General features: G+C 37.8%; 1 protein-coding gene across 1 annotated transcript in view; it reads right to left on the bottom strand.

The window, feature by feature from the left end:
- Positions 1 to 267: 267 nt before the first annotated feature.
- The window catches only part of LOC149200844 (uncharacterized), a 44,066-nt gene continuing 24,424 nt past the window's right edge, over positions 268 to 19,909 (bottom strand). The window contains exon 3 of the mRNA XM_089401096.1: positions 268 to 453. Coding sequence (XP_089257222.1) covers positions 268 to 453 — 186 coding nt within the window. The remainder of the gene's footprint in view (positions 454 to 19,909) is intronic.

The following is a 19,909-nucleotide window of genomic DNA, read 5'->3' as shown; positions in this document are numbered from 1 at the left end:
GAGCAGAGAGTTTCGATGCTGAGCTTACCCAGGTGACTCTCATTGCTAGTTTGACCCTGCTTAACTGTAATGCACCCTTTGCCCACGAGGATATCCTTTGCAGGTCCGCGGCACTGAGCACACTGCCAATTATGAGGTGCTACTGAACCATTCCTTAAGCGAAATACCGAAGGGTGACGATGCCATGGAGGTTGCTAGGGACGCAGAACCTGAGCGAGAAGTTCACTGATTGCACTTCCAGAAGAATTGTGTTGGAGGAGAGGATCCTCACGCAATATGAACAACGCCGCCAATTTTCCACCATTGTGAGAGCCACAGGATTCCCCTCACCGGCGCCATGGTCGAACAGAATTGAAGAGCGACCACAGCTAGCATGACCACAACGCTGGACGAGGAGCTCGACGCTGTGGGCTTACAGAGAGCTTGCAGGAGGTAATTGCATTCGGAGGGGCTCTGCTTTGGATAATAAAACCAACACCTGAGATTAACATCATGAATCATCACCTTGGATTGGCATTCATCATTTTCCTTACACCTGACATTAACATCATTAATCCATCACCTCGGATTGACATTATGACTGTACATTCGATGTACGGCGATTCCTATTTCCGCCACAGTTTTTTAATTAATGCCCCTGACATGGGAGTGCGATAGGGAAATATAACGCGAGACTGTTTTTTTTTCTCCTCCAGTTTTTTTTCTCGCGTCCTATTTCCGCCACAGTTTTTTAATTAATGCCCCTGACATGGGAGTGCGATAGGGAAATATAACGCGAGACTGTTTTTTTTCTCCTCCAGTTTTTTTTCTCGCGTTATATTTCCCTATCGCGCCCCATGTCAGGGGCATTAATTAAAAAACTGTGGCGGAAATAGGAATCGCCTTCGATGTACTACTCAATCTGTGTGATGAGGTTATTAATGTCTATGGAGTTATAATTTTATTAATGCATTGTGGTGTTAAAATAATAAATTGTTACGGAGATTTATTTAAAATCAGAGAGTCCGTTAAGTGAGTAAGTCGGATTAAGTCATATTTCAGAGTATGAATGTTTGTGGAGCTATAACTTTATTAATGTAATGTTTGTGGAGCTATAACTTTATTAATGTATTTTGGTGTTAAAATAATGAATTAACAAATCTAAAATTAACTCAGTTAACTGAGCATTGAGTCAAGTCGAGTTAAGTAGTAGTGGAATTTAGTGTGTGATGGCATGTCAAGTTATTTGAGGCGAGTCACTAATTGGAAAATGTTAAATACCTTTCACTCGATTTATTGTAATCATCAAGTTTGTGTGATCAATAAAAAAAACCCAACTCATATTATTGTGTGTTATTTTATGTCTTCGCCATGCCTTTCCAACAAAATGTTATCAAAAATAAGAAAGAATGATGAATCACAACATCTGTATGTGAAGACTACCAAAAACAATTTTTTTTTAATTTACATTACAAATATATCGCAATATTAAAAGTGACAAATACACCAGTGAAGCTAAATCCACAATTAATACAAAAACTGCGCAAATCTTACTTACCTTCGACTCCGCCAAAACATCAGATTAAGTGCATAACTTGTATAAATAAAAAATATACATATCTCGTAAAGTATTAAAAGCCTAAACCACATTATTCTAACATTTGACCTTTTTTTTTTTTTGAACGAGACCACGTGGGCTGCGTACGTAATATTAAAAGGGTCCGCGTACGTCATATTACAATCCCCTAATGTATTTAAAAAAGACTTCATTGAAACAATACGTGAATTTTACTGAAAAGGCTTTAATCAAAGAGACTTCTAAAAGTTTAAAAGGTATTTTTAAATGAGTTTTTTTTAAAGGCTTAATTTATAAAAGTTTTTTTCTTGATGTATAAATTTTTTTATAAAAAAAAATAATTTTGGTTGATTAAAAAGGTTTTAGTATTAGTATTATTTGAAGAGAAATTTTTGAAGAAAAATAGTTTTCTCAAATTTTCAGTTCTAGTTTCCATAGGTTATAGGGAAAGATTACGATGTGTGGGCCATTAAGATGGAGGTCACGTTGCAGGTTCATGATGTTTGGGATTATGTCCAGTTTGAGTTTTTAGAACCTAAAAATGAAGAAGAAGTAGCCCTCACTAATGCACAGAGGGAACCATGGAAAAAAGACAAAAATAAGAATGCACAAGCATTGCAGTTTATCCATTAGGGATTGGATCGAGCAATGTTCCAGAAGATTATGATCACGTTTTCAATGAAGACAACATGGGAGACCTTGGAGACAAGCTATAAAGGTATGACCAAAGTCAATATTGTTAAGTTGCAAAATACTAGGAGAGATTTTGAAATTATGTAGATGAAGGAGACAAAGGACATCGATTCTTTCATGAATCGGGTCATGACTGTCGTAAATCAGTTAAAAATTTATGGTGAGGAAATTAAAGATCAAACAATGGTTGAGAAGGTCCTCAGATATTTGTCTACCAAATTTGATGTTGTGGTAGCAATCATAGAAGAAGCCAAGTATTTGACATCGTTAACAATTGATGAGTTGATGGGATCTAGATAGAAATAAGGATTCCATTTTAGAAACCGTTTTCAAAATCCAAATTTCTATTTCAAGAGACAGAGGTCGAGGAAGAAGTAGATCGGGAAGCAGAGGACAAAGCGGAAGACATGTTGGTCAGAGAGATGGGTGAGAAGAGCATGAACCTTAAAGTGGAAGCAACTGCAGAAGCTTTAACAATAATCAAAGTGTTGACAAATCAAAGGTGAGATGTTATTATTGCAATAAATTTGGTCACTATGCCCGTGATTGCAGGAAGAGATTAGCTGATCAAGGGAACTAGAGAGCTAATGTCACTATAGAGAGTACTAACTCCATGTTCCTAGCTTGCCATACCATGCATGAACCTTCTGATAATGTGTGGCTATTAGATAGTGGTTGTAGTAATCACATGACACGCAACGATGATTTTGTTGCAATTTGGATCAATCTGTGAAGACAAAGGTAAATTTGGGGACTAACAAGACTGTGGATGTAAATGGCAAAGGAGTGCTCAACATTCTGACCAAGTAGGGGGAGCCAAAGACAATCTCAGAGGTATATTATGTCCTTGGTCTCAAACATAATTTGATAAGTGTTGGTCAATTGGCACAGAAGGGATACAGAGTTATCTTTTAAGGACAAGGGAGTGTTATATATGACAAGCCCCCAAGAAAGCAGCTGATAACAAAGGTGCAGATGACAAGGAACAAACTCTTTCCTCTAGTTATGAATTACAATGATCATGTCAGTTCTTTTACAGTTGCATGTTCTAATGATTATTGGTTATGGAACTTTCAGTTTGGACAGTTGCACTTTTCTAGATTAAAATTGTTGCACCAGAAATAGATGGTCAGAGGATTACCTCCCATCAAAGAACCTGATAGTACTTGTGAGTGTTGCATTTTGGGAAAGAAACATCATGAAAGTTTTCCAAAGGGAGTTGCATATAGAGAAAAGCAACCTCTTAAGTTAATGCATACTGACTTGTGTGGACCTATGAAGACACAGTCGATTGGTGGAAGTTGTTACCTCCTCACTTTCATTGATGACTATAGCAGAAAGACTTGGGTTTACTTCTTGAAGCATAAGTCTGAAACTTTTTCCAAGTTCAAGGAATTCAAAGCCTTAGAAGAGAACCAAAGTGATTGATAGATCAAGGTATTGAGGTCAAATCATGGTGGAGAATATGATTCAAAGGAATTCCATGATTACTGCAAACAACATGGAATCAGAATACAATTTACAACCAAGTACACACCATAGCAGAATGGTGTAGCTGAGAGAAAGAACAGGACAATTATGAACATGGAAAGGAGCATGTTGAAAGGACGAAACTTGTCTAATGAGCATTGGGCAGAAGCAGGTGCATGTGTTGTTTATGTGATAAGAAAATCTCCTACAAAGAGTGTGATGAAAACAGGACCAGAAGAAGCATGGCCAGGTATGTCTTGCAACGTATCTCATCTCATAGTGTTTGGATGTATAGCTTATGCACATGTTCCTAAGGAACTAAGAGGAAAATTGGATGATAAAACTGAAAATGCATATTTACTGGTTATAGTGAGCAATCAAAAGCTTACAAATTGTATAACCCTGTCATCAAAGAAGACCATAATTAGCATAGATATTGTGTTCAAAGAACAAGAGTCATGGAATGGTAGTATAGACAAAACAGTTGATGCAAAAGTGCCATTGATGGAAGAATATGATGTAGCAGAAAAGGAGTAGCAAGAATCACAAGTGAAGACACCAAACAGAGACACACTAACAAGGACTCCAAGATTTTCTGAGAAGCATGGATCTTCAAGCAGATCAACAGATCGAGATTCTCCTAGCAATCAATCAGGTGGTGAATCAAGCAATGGTAAGAGAAAGATGAGAAGTCTGAAAGATATTTATGATGATTTCGATGTTAGTTCAAATTTTGCATTGTTTTCATTCCAACCTTCTTCGTTTGAAGAAGCAATCAAAGTTGAAAATTGGGTGCAAGCCATGGATGAAGAAATTGAAGCTATTAAAATGAATAATACATGGGATTTGGTTGATTTTCCAAAGGATAAAAATCTCATTGGTGTAAAATGGGTGTACAAGACAAAGTTGAATGAGAAAGGTGAAATTGACAGATTTAAAGAAGGACTTGTAGCAAAAGGGTTCTTGCAGCAACTGGGAATAGACTTTGGAGAAACATTTGCTCTGGTAGCCAGATTGGATACTGTAAGAGCAGTTCTAGCCACAACAACTCAGAACAAGTGGAAATTATATCAGATGGATGTGAAATCAACCTTCTTGAATGGAATTCTAGAAGAAGCAATCTATGTGTATCAACCTCTAGGATATGAAGTTGAAGGTAAAGAAGATAAATTTTACAGGTTGAAGAAAGCACTCTATGGACTCAAGCAAGCGCCTAGAGCTTGGTATAGCAGAATTGATAGTTACATGCTCAAGAATGGATTTTGCAGAAGCAACATTGATCCTACCTTGTGTACAAAGGTAAATGAGCATGAGCATATTTTGATTGTTTTCTTATATGTTGATGACATGATTTATACAGGTGATTTTGAGTTAGATGAATTTAAAGCAGCAATGATGAAATAATTTGAAATGACAGATCTTGGTCTCATGAAATATTTTCTTAGCATAGAAGTTGAGCAATCTGAAAAAAGGAATTTTTGTTTGTCAAAATAAATATGCTAGAGATTTGATGAAAAGTGTAACAGCCCTAGTGAAAATTCCATGTAATAAAAGTTAATAAAGGAAAAAAACAATAACCATAGTTGATGGGACACTTATTCGAAGTGGATTTTTGGGCAAGACATCCTAAGGGGTGTTCATTTGATTGTTTATGGCTAAGGAAATTGGCAAAGACAATGACTAAGGCTTTGGAAAGGAAAAATGGCATTTTTGGCACATTTATTTATGAAAATAATGGAAATTAGGAGAAAATGGAGGTGAAAGGTCACAGGTTGCATGTGAGGAGGAAATTGAAGGAAAATAATGAAAAATGAAGAAAATAGTGGCCTCATTCATAAAAAGGGTTATGAGGACCAGTTGGTAACCTTTTTTCAGTTGATTTTTGGAGCTCTCTCATTACTCTCTCTCTCTCTCTCACTCTTGGACACTTAGAGTTTCTTGGAGCAATTTTGGCATTGGAGCAAGAAATGAAAAGAAGGCAAGAGGAAGCAATGATCAAGTAGGGAAAGGTAGGATCAAGTAGCTACAACAGGATTCATTGCAGGTATCGATTTTCATGTGTATTTTCCTTGCTAGATTTGGCATGCATGGTATTGCATGTGGTTCTTTTTTTTTTTATGGCATGGGTTTTTCAGGTGTAATAATGTTTTCATCCTAGCCTTGCCATTTCTAGATAGCCATGGTGTGATTGGGTTCTCATGTTTTGGTTGAGCTGGATTTTCAGATGGATTCGAAGCTGAGTGGGGTGAATCTCTGAACGATAGAGCACATGTCCTAGTGGTCCTTGAAATAGACTATGGATCATGGTAAAACCAGTGGCCTAGTGACCCCTGAGCCAGACTGTGGGTTGCGGTAAATCCAGGATTGTGTTTCCTCGGTGGGCCTAGGAATCCTTGTCGGTGAATGGAAGGATATATGATAAAGCCAAGAGGTGGTTTTCTCTCCATTGTGCCTACTAATCCTGGGTTTGCAATATGCGGTAAAGCCTAGAGAATGGGTCTCAGTTTAGGGCCTAATGATCCGAGTTTGGATTGCAGTAAAGCCTGAGAGACTAGGAGACAGGAAAATTCCTCACAATGTAGGTGGAGAAATCCGGTGCCATCCATGCTTGTTTGGCCTAGTGATCGGGTGGAGATCATGGTAAAACCTGTTATTATGTGTTCATTATGTTTGCGTAGTGATACGAGATGGATTACAGTAAAGCCTAGTTTCTATTGATGAGGGTGAGGTGGTTTAGCCTCGGTATGCCCTGGTTGGTTCTTTTGGTTTGAGTCCCACATTCATGCTTGGAATATGGCATGGGGGTGAATGGCTGAAGAGAGATTTGGCTCAGCCATTCTATGGTCGGGTGGAATGTAGAAGTCCCATCCCGGGTTTGGAAATTGCATCATTAATGAAAGGTTATTTATCCTTGTAGTTCTATGAGAGTTTTTATGGATTATATGTGATTTATATGGTTTCACTTTCATGAGTATTTATGTTGTTATTATGATGGTTATAGGTGTGTTTATGACAACAGTTATGTATGGATCTCAACATGTTTTTACTTGTAAACAAATGAACAATGTATCTATGACCTAATGGATGGAATGGCAGTTAAAGTGATAAGGAAACAATGCTTCATGGAAAATCTTATATAAGTATGAGACCCCTATGCTTAATTTTGTTGTTTGCACCTGTAGGTTACATGTTGATGATATGTTTGACGAAATGCCTAACATGGTTGGTAGGGGTCTGATTAAGGTCTTGTTCAACTTATTTCTTTTGCATCATTGTTTCCTTGTTATTTTATTGTTCCTGAGTTCTCATTCAATTTTGGGCAGCGATATGGGCTCTGGGCCTGAAAAAGTGGCTCAACTCGGGTCATTGGCATAGCACTGAAAAATTTAGTCTCTGGTTGTTGGCAGACAAGCTTGTCCGAGCAACTTTGGGTTTCTGGACGCTCTCTTTTCTATAACATGGGAGCGACTGAGGCCTAAGATGTCTAACACATTAGTGGGACCTAGGGACATGATGTCTGAGTGGATGACATGTCTGCTGAGGGTTATGTTGTTGATGTGGATAGGTTGGTTGATGTGTTCCATCAATTCCACTTCCTTAAGGTCACATAGGAGGTCGAATCCAATCATAGTAGCCCCTCGTCACATGTTTACTCGGTTTGGTTCATCCCTTAGACTGGATGGGCAGTGTGTGTTGGTCATGCATGCATGTCAGTTGCATCTATGTCTCTTACACTTGCATTCCACGTGCTTGTTACATTTTATTGATGATTAATTATGATTGAAGTAAGGTTGTCATGGAGAATTTGATGATTGATTTTTTGGAACCCATCGTCATGAGAATATGACTAGTTACATATTGTTACATGTCACTTACATGTTGATTTTATGTCTCCTTGTTATTGGGAAAACTAGTGTCTATGCAGAACTGCTAGTCCCACTAAGGGTGATAGATAGCTTAGAAACAAACACGTTAAAACTACTTTCGTTTTCCTTTATGAGAAATATATGAAAGAAGAATAAAGGAGACCAACCTCAGTCTTGCGCTTGGTTCCTTGCTTGATTCCTCTCCCTTCTGATAGTCCTTTGCTACTTGCTTCCTTGTATACCCAGCTTCAAAGAGCACTTGTAGAATCAAAGCAGCATAACACTATATGAGAACATAGATCTATTATCATAAACAATATAGGACCAGATGTATATTAACCACACAAATGCATACAACATCAATCACACAAGAATGTGAAGGAAAACTTGAATAGCTTTATTAATAATCAAGAAAGAGCAAAGAGGATTACAACCAATTGTTCTGACCCAGCATCATCCTCTCAGCAAGAAGCCCTTCATCACCTCATGAAAAGCTTAGATGACCCAACACTATGATGTAGCACCAAGAAACCAGCAGCAGTTCCTTACAAGATACAAAATTCCAGCCTCTGGATCTCTAGGATGAGGGATCCATATATAGATGTTTGCAAGGGGGGTGAGTCAGCTTTTGAGATTTGATTAGTGTCCTATCTCTGATAGTTCTTGAATCCACTTGGAGATTGATGATCTCTTACTCATTCTTGGGTGAATGCAGAGAGGCAAGTGTCACAGGAGAAGTTTCTAGAAGATTCTTTGCTTCTCCACCTTGCAGATTGACCCTTCCATTTGTCCACTCTCGCCCATCGCACCCCATAGAAGGGCTTTTCAACATGCATCGCACCTATTGTGTGTACATAGGTGGGATGAAGCGCACTTTGACTATGGAGCAGGTGAAATGGTCCAGTTTTGACCAATTCTGAGTAGTTTCTTATGGAGAACTTCTGGGAGAAGATGTAATCAGTTGACCTTGTTCTTTTAGGGGTCAGAACAACACTTTTAGGGACTTAAGAGCCCTTGGTTTATGGACATTTATGATTGGGGTTGCAGTGCCCAAAAATGTCTATAACACTCCTACTGACATCCTTGCATGTTAGTCTACATTCTTGTAGGTTTGATTAGATGTATAAGTCTTGTAGGTTGATTACAAGAATTGATCGCTTATGCTCAACTACATGTGTCTATGTGTATGTGTAGTTGATTTGGCATTGCTTATGCATGTTGATGGTTGCATGTGGTAATGTGTGCAATGGAGTAATGGTTGTTGTCATGCATGAGGTCATAGCATGCATTGTTGATATGGACTTTCATTGATGAATGGACCCTAGCTAGAATGATGTTTATGCGTTGATGAAATTACTTTTTATATGGCTATATGCTATTATGTTTATGTTATACATGTATCACACTAATTGTTGATCTTGCAGATAATGTATCCTCCCCGAATTATGCTAAGGTATGCTAATTTAGTGTGATTTGATTTATCTGACATATTATGCATTATAGGAAAGAGATCAAATGGCTAGCAAGGTGGTAGACTACATAGAATCTCCCTATGCATCAGATGAGTAGCGTGGTGTGGGGCATTCTTTTGATTTGGAAGATACACTGAGAAGATTGAAGGAAGAGATAAGGAGTTGTAAGGCAGATAAGGACCGGATTATATAGGCACAAGAGAAACAAGCAGAGGCTAATGCTATACTTCTTCAGAGTTTGTTAGACTTCTAGTGACAAGGGTTGCTTCGGATCAGCCATGGAAATGAGGATATAACTAATGGGGCATATGGTAGTAGGTATTTTATGGTAGACACAGGTCAGATAGATCTGATACGGTGAGAGATGGCATGTTGTTGGACACTCCAGATAGGAGGGGTGATGAGCACATGTACTATTCTAGTTATGGTTCTAATAGACATCATGATCGTCATCACTATCATCCTTATAGGAGGAATGATATGGGATACTTTCCAAATGAGTTTAAGAAGGCGAAGCCACCTACTTTTGATGGAGATGTGAAGAAGTTGGAAGATGCAGAGGCTTGGATACTTCAGATGAATAAATTATTTGAGTTGCATGAGTACACATATAACATGAAGGTCAGAGTAGTGATCTTCAGCTTGAAAGGTAAAGTAGACATTTGGTGGGAAGATGTTAAGTGGGTCATAGACATTAGGACAAATGATTTAAGTTGGCAGGAGTTCAAGAGGCTTTTTAGGAAGAATTACTTATCAGAGAGGTACTACGACAATAAGGCTAAAGAGTTCTATGAGATAAATATGGGATCAATGATAGATGAAGAGTACACGACCAAGTTCTGGAGCTATTGAGGTATGTACCGTATCTTATTGATGAGAAGGCTAAAATTCAATGATTTTTCAGTGGTTTTCCATTAGCATTTAGAGATTAGATTGAGTATGATGAGCCTCGGTCACTTGAGGAAGTTATTGGGAAATTGAAGCACTTCTATGAAGATTCAAAGCGTAAGAATGAATCTCAACAAGGATGGAAGGGAAAAGAAAAAGGTAAAGGTAAATGGTAGCCTAAGAGAACAAGGCCTCAAAATGTAGATGAGAAAGAAAATGTGGCACCACAAAAGAGGTTTAATGTATCTAGATAGGGACATGGGTCGTGTTATCTCAAAATCAGATCCTGATAGGCTGCTGGTCAGGTTGACTCTAAGTAACTATTTCAACCTACTTTAGGTTGAGGCTTAGCCTCCTCAACCTGAGAGGGCTCTCTCTTGATGGATTAATGATTTTGATTAAAGATAAGATGGCTAACTCTTATAGAACAACTGTGAAAAATATGAATGGTGGAAACAGATTAAACAAAACTATCCATTGGGCTTATGGAGTCAACAACACCTCAATATAACAATGAACTCAACCTTACATGGAAGTCAGGGCATTCAGCATTTAAACATTCAGAACATAAACTCATATGGTACCACACAGTTTATAAATGTATACAGGAAGTCAGAGCACATTCAGTGAATTCTGAGTGATTATACATCTATACCACTGTAAGAATTAAGAAAAGGACAACATCACATATTCTGAACATAAAAAATCCTTCATGAATCCTGAGAAGTAAAGTCAAGCATGTATTACTGAAAATGAGTCTTACATAGGATAAATGCAAGCTTTTCCATAAAGTTTCCAACCCTGATTACATTGTTGTTTCAGCTATATATAGAGCTCTTATTCTAACTGATCGAGATTCCTCCTCCAGCATGAGGGGAATTTGAAAACTACTTCTATTACTGACAACTCTTAAACTCTAACTACTTAATAAATACAACAAAGTGTTGACTGGAGTTTTTAGAGATCTAAATCAAGTAGGATTCTAACACCGTGTTATGCTAATAATAGCCTTGATTACAATGGTTCTCGTTCTTTGACATCTGCTCCCCTTTAGTTTGGCTGTAATGGATGTTCAAGGCTCCATGTTTGATCTTCAATGACACATCTTTTCCATTGCCCTGAAACATAGGAAACTACCCCTGTTTGTCGGTCCTCAGTTTGCCTCAAAATGTTCGAATCCAAAGAAGCATGCCTTTTATCTTTGATTACCCAAATAGAACAGATTGCCACGTCCATGATGTGCTGGCCACCCTTTTCATGTGTGAAGGCACCAAGCTGTTATGAAATATCTTGAACTGTGGTAAATATGTTCACTTTATGACAAAAAATTTAAAATTGGATTCGAATACATATCTTCTCCACCTGTCTTGTCCTGGTTTAATGTTAATAGTTTAAGATGATGCCTTATATGCCTTATATATATTTCCTTTTCAAAATTCCCGCTTCAACTTCAAAACTGCTTGATTTATGCTGAAATCATCACTTTCAGCAGTTTCGTAGCGCGCTACGAAACTACTGAGTTATTTAAAACAACTTGTTTTTAACCTGAGACCTTTATTAACCGAGTGCTTGATTGCCAAAAACTTCTTTAGACTTTCCAAAGGCCGAATAGGGATTTAGATTTCTTCAGAAAGATAAGATTAAGCAAACTTATCAAAATTTTGAAATAGAATCTTACTTGAAATGAAAACTCATTTAGCAGGTCCTTTAAGCTGGCTTAACTGTGCCTTCAGATCTTCAATTTGTTTCTTCATAACCTTATTCCCAGCTCTCAGTTGCATATTGATCCTTCTGATGTACTTGGCTTCTTTGATTGCTGGTACTGTCCAGGTGTGAAATTGTGAATGGCCATCAACCACTGAATTCAACTGGGCTTCTACAGTTTCATTCCCTTTCCATAGAGTTTTATAATAGTTTGCTTGTATGACTGCATGTCTTCTAGCATCTTTCTTCAATTTGGCAATCTCATGCTTAGCTGCTTCTAATTGGCTCTTCAGGTCTGCTATATTATCTTCTTTAGATGTGATGACTGTTTTGCCTGTGTTTTTCTTTTGCCAACGTTGTGTCCCTTCCCCTGTTTCCTCTGTTCTTGACAGTGCTTCCTGTACTTGCTGGAATCTCCTTGTCATAGGTCTTCTAGGTTTAAAAACAAACTCTTAAGCTGGCTCATCAAATTTAAGCCTTTTTGAGGCCTTGGCTTTCTTGGTGCTTTCTTGTTCTAACTGTATCAACTCAATTTGAACTGGTAGAGACTGCTCAAAGTCAATAGCCTGTAATAAGGTATTTAAACTTCCCTTGGACACTGGACTTTCTTCGACTGCTACAGCTTTACCTTTTTCCTTATTCATCTGGCTTCTTGTTCTTATCCTTGAGACTACTTCAGATGTGCTTGTTTCAGGTACAGTCTTTTTACCATGATCTTTTTCCTTAGTTGATTGCTGAGGTTGATCTTGGATGATGAGTGGCTTCATTTGTTTTCTTACTTGTGAATTTGGAACTCTTTTAGCTCTTGCTTCTGTTTGGAGCTCAGCTATTGTAGAATCTCTAGCAGGTAGAGGAGTGAGGCCAGTCTGGCTTTTGAAGCCGGCCATAAAAATGAATGAATTCCAATATCTGTCTACCTTTTGGAGCCCATCTAAAACCAGTAGTTTGATCAAACCATGATGAAACAAAGAGGTTTCACAATCCTCTTTCCTCAGCTGTACCTTATCACACATCTTACTCAAACTACGGAAAAGATAAAAAGGTAAGTCTATGGAGACCTTCCCGGTGAAATGGAAAAGGAGTTTAAAATGGTGAGAGTAAACCTTGTTATACCTTCCTTCACAAGTCAGATATTTCTGTATGCAGGTGAGTAAATGAGCATAATATTCTTTGACATAACTCCTGGGGACTGCCTTACTTAAATATTCATTTACAAATTCATCCTTCAAAAACTCCTTGCAAGGATTCATGTCAAACTTGAAATTTTTAAACCATTGCTCTTGTCCTCGTGGTATCTCTGTCATAGTAGATATCACTTCTGGCGAAACCTGCAATTCTATCATGGCTACCTTTGAATTCAAGCCTGTGAAGTTAAGTGCAAATTCTTTAGTTACCTGTGCGTGCCCTCCTTGTAACTTTTTGCAAAAATTCCAGCACCCGGCCTTTTTAAATGCTTTCTCCACCTCTTTATTTCTCAGCGTTATATCTAAGCCTTCAGGCTCATTCCTTAGACATTTGCCGGATCTGTGCTCCTTTTTCTCCATTGATTCTTCCAAATCTTCGCAAACAATAACTACCAGCTCTGGTTGGAATTGTGATTCAGCTTCTATTTGAATTTAGCCTTGCTTGACTATCAGCCTCGCTTGATTATCTTTGCAGTTGAATTTTAAATTTTGCCGTTTAAAATCTTTCAAGTTGTAATCTTGCAGATTTGTCATTTCATGCAAGACTTACGACCATCATTAAGTTTTATGCATGGTGGTCTTTCTTGGAAATGATGATTCATGCGTATCAACAGATCTAGTGGTGGTGATAGTGGCAATGAGTGGTGAAATGTGATAAGAGGGGTACATGAGCTGACATGAGAAGACACAGCCTATGACTCACCTAACGGATTTGACATTTCAGGAAAGATTCGCTGGGAAATGTATGAATCCATGATTTCGCAGCGCTGTCAGTTTTAAATTTGAATGATGCGCTGCGAAACTGCCTAATCAGGATTGCACTGCGAAACTGCCTAATCAAGATTGCGCTGCGAAATTGCCTAATCAAGATTGCGCTGCGAAATTATAAAAAGACACGGTGACTGACATAAGATAACAGGTGGCTATAAAACAATGGTAGATGGAGGGGAACCAATGGGAGCTGAGAATAACTTGACTCAAAAACTCTTCAAAACTTCAGATTCTAAGTGAAGAAAATTAAAACAAAAATAAACTAGCACTGACCTTTGTCATCGGGCTAGGATGAAAAGTTACATATATCAATTTTAGTTCTAAGTGATAACAGGTCGCAACTGTAGCATAAAGGTGTTGGTACTAGTCGATTGGAGTGTTGGACATGCGGTAAGGAGCATGTTAAGAGATATTGTCCATAGAATCAGGGTGGTAGGCCTCAGATATATAGTGTGCAAGAGGCACAAACTATTGGGGATGTTGGGCAGAGAATTCCTCATATCTATGCAGCAGTGGACAACAAACAGGGAGAACACCAGGCATCTATAATTGATATGGATGGTAAGCTTTGTGATCAAGTTATTTCTATTTTGATTAACCCTGTATCTAATTATAGCTATGTTAGTCTTGACTTGCTAGATAAGTGTGGTTTGAGTAAGGAATTGCATGCAGAGTCTTGGTTAGTGCAGTTGGCTATAGGTACAAAGAAGTGAGTTCATCATTGCAACACATTTGAATGTATTACCATTAGGATCATACAATATGTTGTTGGGAATGTATTGGTTGTATCTTCATAGAACCAAGGTAGACTGTTATGACAAGGTCATTGAGTGTGTTGATGAAAATGGAGAACCAAGAGTCTTACAGGGTAAGAAGAAAGCCACATCAGTTAGGATGGTGACAGTTATGCAAGAAAAGCATAGCCACATGAAAGGGTGTGTATTATTTGCATTGCACATTTCTAGTGACAAGGATAAGGAGGTTGAGGACGCAAATGTGTTGAGTAGGAACCCAGTTTTGCAGTAGTTTCAGGATGTATTTCCTGAGAACATTACATAGTTGCCACCTCACAGGGAGGTAGAATTTTCTATTGAGTTAGTGCCAGGGGTAGCTCCAGCATCAAAAGCACCTTATCGGATGAGCACACCTGAGTTAGTTGAGTTAAAGCTACAATTGAAGGAAATGTTGGAAAAGGGATACATTAGGCCAAGTGTATCACCTTGGGGTGCACTGGTATTGTTTGTGAAGAAGAAAGATGGTACTCTCAGATTATGTATTGACTACAGGCAGTTGAACAAAGTGACTATCAAGAGCAGGTACCCTTTGCCGAGGATTGATGACTTGTTCGATTGACTGAAGGGAGCAACAATGTTCTCCAAGATCGACTTGAGATCGGGATACCATCAGGTATGCATTAAAGAGGAGGACATTTAAAAAACTGCATTCAGGACCAAGTATGGGCATTACGAGTTTAGTGTTGTTCCATTTGGCTTAACTAATGCCCCAACTACATTTATGTGCTTGATGAATAGTGTGTTACATTTGTATTTGGATAGGTTTGTTATTGTGTTCATTGATGATATATTGGTATATTGTAAAAATGAGGAAGAGCATGCCAAGCATTTAGATGCAATGTTGAGATTGTTAAGGGAGCATCAGTTGTATGCTAAACTCAGCAAGTGTATTTTCTTTCAGACTGAGGTACACTACTTGGGGCATGTTTTCTCCAAGGAGGGCATTGCAGTAGATCTAGAGAAGATAAGAGCCATCATGGAGTGGGTATCTCCTAAGAGTGTGGATGAGGTGAGATCTTTCATGGGGTTGGTAGGATACTATAGGAGGTTCATCAAGAACTTCTCATAGATTGCATATCCTATTACATCATTGTAGAGGAAAGGTAAGAAGTTTGAATGGACAGAGAAGTGTGAGGCTAGTTTTGAGTAGCTTAAGCAGTGGTTGACACATGGACCAATGCTATAGATTTTAGATCTAGACAAAGACTTTTTAGTATGCACAGATGCTTGCAAGAGAGGACTTGGTGGAGTCCTTATGCAAGATGGACAGGTGGTATTCTATGAGTCACGAAAAGTAAACGAGCATGAGAAGAACTACTTGACGCATGATCTTGATTTAGCAACAATCATACATGGATTGAAGATGTGGAGACACTATCTTCTTGGCAGGAGGTTTGTACTTATGAGTGATCATATTGGGTTGAGGTATTTGTTTGACCATCCAAATATGAACGTCAGGCAGGCTAGATGGTTGGCCATGATTAGTGAATTTGATTTCGATATCAGGTACATCAAAGGTAAAGAGAACAGGGTGATAGATGCTCTCAGCAGGTGGGTACAGGTAAATCACTTGGAATCTATGAGCTCCTATGGGACATATTTATAGGATATGATCTTGCAGGCAGGTCAGTATGATGTTAGGTATATGGAGATTGTGCACAAGTTGCAGCACAGTGAAGGTACAAGTACATGTAGTGGTATAGGTACAGGTGATATTATAGGTACATGTACAGGTGTAGGTACAGGTACATGTAGTGGTACAGGTACATGTGGCATTATAGGTACAGGCACAGGTACAGGTATAGGTGCACAGGGTATGGAATATTGTCCTACAGAGGATGGATTGGTTAGATTCAGAGACAGGATATATGTGCCAGATAACAGTGAGTTCAAGAAGGTGATCTTGAGACATTTTCATTTGAAACCTTATTCAGGTCACCCAGGTCATCAAAAGACATTGACTATAGTGAAGAAATTCTATTATTGGCTGAATCTGAAGAAGGATGTAGCAGAGTTTGTGGCTAGGTGTTTTGATTGTTAGTGAGTGAAGGCAGAGTGTAACCACCCAGGTGGATTACTAGAGCCGATTGCGATTCCAGAGTGGAAATGGGAGGTCATTTCCATGGATTTCATTACAGGGTTGTCGAAGACAGTGGGACAACATGATTCCATCATGGGTTTTGTGGACATGTTGACAAAGGTTGCACACTTCATTCCCGTGAAGTCTACATTCTTAGCTAGTGATGTAGCAAAGGTATTGATCAGAGATGTGGTCAGATCACATGGTGTTCCAAAGAAGATTGTGTCAGATAGGGATGCAAGGTTCACTTCCAAGTTTTGGAAGGAGTTATTTGTAGGTTTTCATAGAGAGTTGGCCTTCAATACGTCTTATCATCCACAAATAGATGGATAGACATAAAGGTTCAACATGATATTGGAGGACATGTTAAGGATGTATGTGATGCATCAACAATGGAAGTGGGAAGAGTATCTCCCATTGGTAGAGTTCTCATACAACAACGGTTATCAAGAGTGATTGAGGATGAGTCCTTTTGAGGCATTATATGGGTGGAGTTGTAAAACTCTCATCAGTTGGAGTGATCTGGTTAACAAGGTGTTGATTGGACCAGAGATGTTGGCAGAGATGGAATAAGAAATGTAGGTTATAAAGAAAAATATAAAGGCAACACAGGATAGGAAGAAAATTTATGCATATCAGAATAGGTTGTTCAAGGAGTTCCAAGTTGGGGAATAGGTGTACTTACGCATCAAATCGAAGAAGAGGTCCTTGTGGATTTGATCATGTGCCAAGCTGGTGTTTAGTCAATTTAGTGTCCTAAATTTCTTGCATGAATTATCAACCGAGGTTTGTAGACTGATGAAGTGTGATGCACTATATGTGCTTAGTTAACTTTTCTCTTACTTTGTTGTTTTGTATTTTTATGTTTGTTTTGGGGGTTTCTGTTCTTTGATGTCTAAGAATATACAATTTATGAGAGATTTACATGGATCTAATGAACTTTAAAGGAAAGGAAAGGTTCCAAAGTTATTCTAATCTCCTAAAAATGGACCAAGAACCATTTTAACTAGTTAGAACCTAATAAGAAAAATAGAGCATCTATCTTATCCTACCATTTAGTCCTAATCCATGGATCTAATTCTTAAAACCAAAAGTGATATTAATGCAGAAGGTGATTCAGTAATTGCATTCATTTAACCATTCAACCATTCAATTTTGGAATATGATAGAATCAATCTTCTTGAAATGATTTTTTGGAATGTCAAGTGATGCAACTAAGTAAGGACCTAAAGCGGAAAAGAAAAGATAACAGCATGTAAAACTAACAATGTACTGAGTAAGCTCAATCACTGCATGGAATAGATATTTAACCATTTAAGTTAGAATTATCATCATTTTGAAATTGTTTTGAGAACATCTATTAATACAGCTAATTGACAGTTCTATGCTAAGAAAATGAGTAACAAAATAGTAAGAAACTAGCAACTGCGTATTCTTATTACTTCATTCTTCATTCAGTCATTTTTCATACAATATCTCAGAAAAACAAGACTACACAGTAGTAATTTTATCTTTACACTATTGGTTACAAACTGAAATGAAACAAAATTAGAGGAAACAAACTTGTAGAAAACAGAGTAATAGAAATTAAACTGAAAACAACAAGTGAAAAACCTCCTTCAGTGCAGGGGCCCTCTGCAACTGATGTGGCTGGATGCTAGCTAGTTAAGGATGCACTTTTAAACCACCATTGACAAAACAGAGTTTGTATTATGAACAAAAATGAAGTCTGAATACAGAGTATTAACAAAATCATGTAATTCCTTCTAGATTCTACCCCTCCTCGGTTTCACTCAACCAATATTTATAGGAAAATAACATAACCGTCTAAGAGAAAATCTTGCTATAGGTGGCTAATCTGAATCTATCATGACTGTTTATAAGAAAAACATGCTACAAGTGGCTTAATTCGAATTGTAATGAGACTGTTTAACTTCTGATCAGCTACAAGTGGCTTAATCCAAATTAACTCCTCCACTTCTGATCAGCTACAGGTGGCTTAATCTGAATTAACTCCTCAACAAAACTGTTAGACTCGTGATTAGCTATGAAAGAGAAAATCAAGAGTCCTACTGCTACTGGATAACATATTTGACTCCATCTTTGACCATGACTTTAGGCATGCTTTTCTGTTGATCTGGATCGAGTGAGTAGGATAGAATCCATGTGGAGATGATTCTGGAAATGCCCATGTGGCCCAATTCTTTATTTGACACCTATAACTTGACAAACCATGAAAGTAGCTATGGAACCCATAGTTAGCTGTAGAATAGGTTGCGTTCTGTAGCTAATTTGCAAAAATCTGTTAAAATAGAAAGAACATGAAAATATAATATGGTGATCATTTTAATGCATACTTGAGACAAAACCTATCATTTATCATTGAGTGGATCTGTAGTCTTATGAGGAAACAAGAGAAAAAGGTGAGAATAGTTGTCAAAGGGAAGGTAATTCTAAGGTTCAACATACCCCCACTACAAAATAATTGCATGCCCTCATGCAATTTGCCAAAAATGTGAGTTTTTCTTCTCTAACGCATTTGCTCAGACACTTTTGCTAGTACATCCAAGTTTCTTCTTTTGCTCTTCTTTGAAGTGATTGTCATTCTGGGTTTCCTCATAAGAAGTCTATACTTGAGGTTGATGACTGTTCTATTTAGACTTTTATTCTTTCTTTTCAACTTCCTATTTTTCTTATACCATAGTCCTAGATGCAGAATGGTATTATCATGAATTGCCTTGTCCAATTTATTTTGTTCCTTCAAGGTTTCATTCTCCTATTTGATATGTCTGTTCAATATCTCTAATTCATAAATTTCCTCTTTAAGAGAGTCAATTAGAAGTTCTTGTGGATTGATAGAAGGTTCTGGATTCATTGAGGCACTAGGTCTATGCTTGGAGATATTTTTCTTAGGCTACCTTCAAAATGATGGTTAGGAGAATTTTGAGGACTGTGTGCAGATGAGATGTTAATAGGAGAAGCTTTGGGGGTTTCTTCTTCTAAGTTTATGAACTCTGTCTCTTTTGATGATGTTTTATTTATCAAACCCTGGAGTCTAGAGCTTCTTCTAGGCTGTGGATGAATTACATTCTCCTCCTTTGTGATCTTTTTCTCCTTTTTTATTTTTCCTCTTGCCCTGATTTGTTTCCTGATTTATGTCTGTTCTTCAGATATTAATTTTTCATCATCTTTCTGAAATGAAGTTTCAGGTTTGTCTTTAATAGTTATACCAATCTCCTTTCTTCTGCTTCTTCTAACATTATCTTCTTTGGGTGACTCTGGTGCTTCTTGGAAATGGTTTCTAATGAGGAAATCCTCCCAGGTATCTCCTATGCCTTTTAAATGAAACTGAATTAGTATCTTTACCAACCCATGATGGTACATGGTTGTATCTATGAACTCTATTTTCTTTTGCACATTTGAGGCCATCCT

This window comes from Pinus tabuliformis, chromosome 2_1, assembly GCF_031772625.1.
Source record: "Pinus tabuliformis cultivar Carrire ecotype Pingquan chromosome 2_1, CPIR1, whole genome shotgun sequence".
NCBI lineage: Eukaryota > Viridiplantae > Streptophyta > Pinopsida > Pinales > Pinaceae > Pinus > Pinus tabuliformis.
The sequence above is the reverse complement of the archived record's forward strand: the minus strand, read 5'-3'. Positions and strand labels throughout refer to the sequence as shown.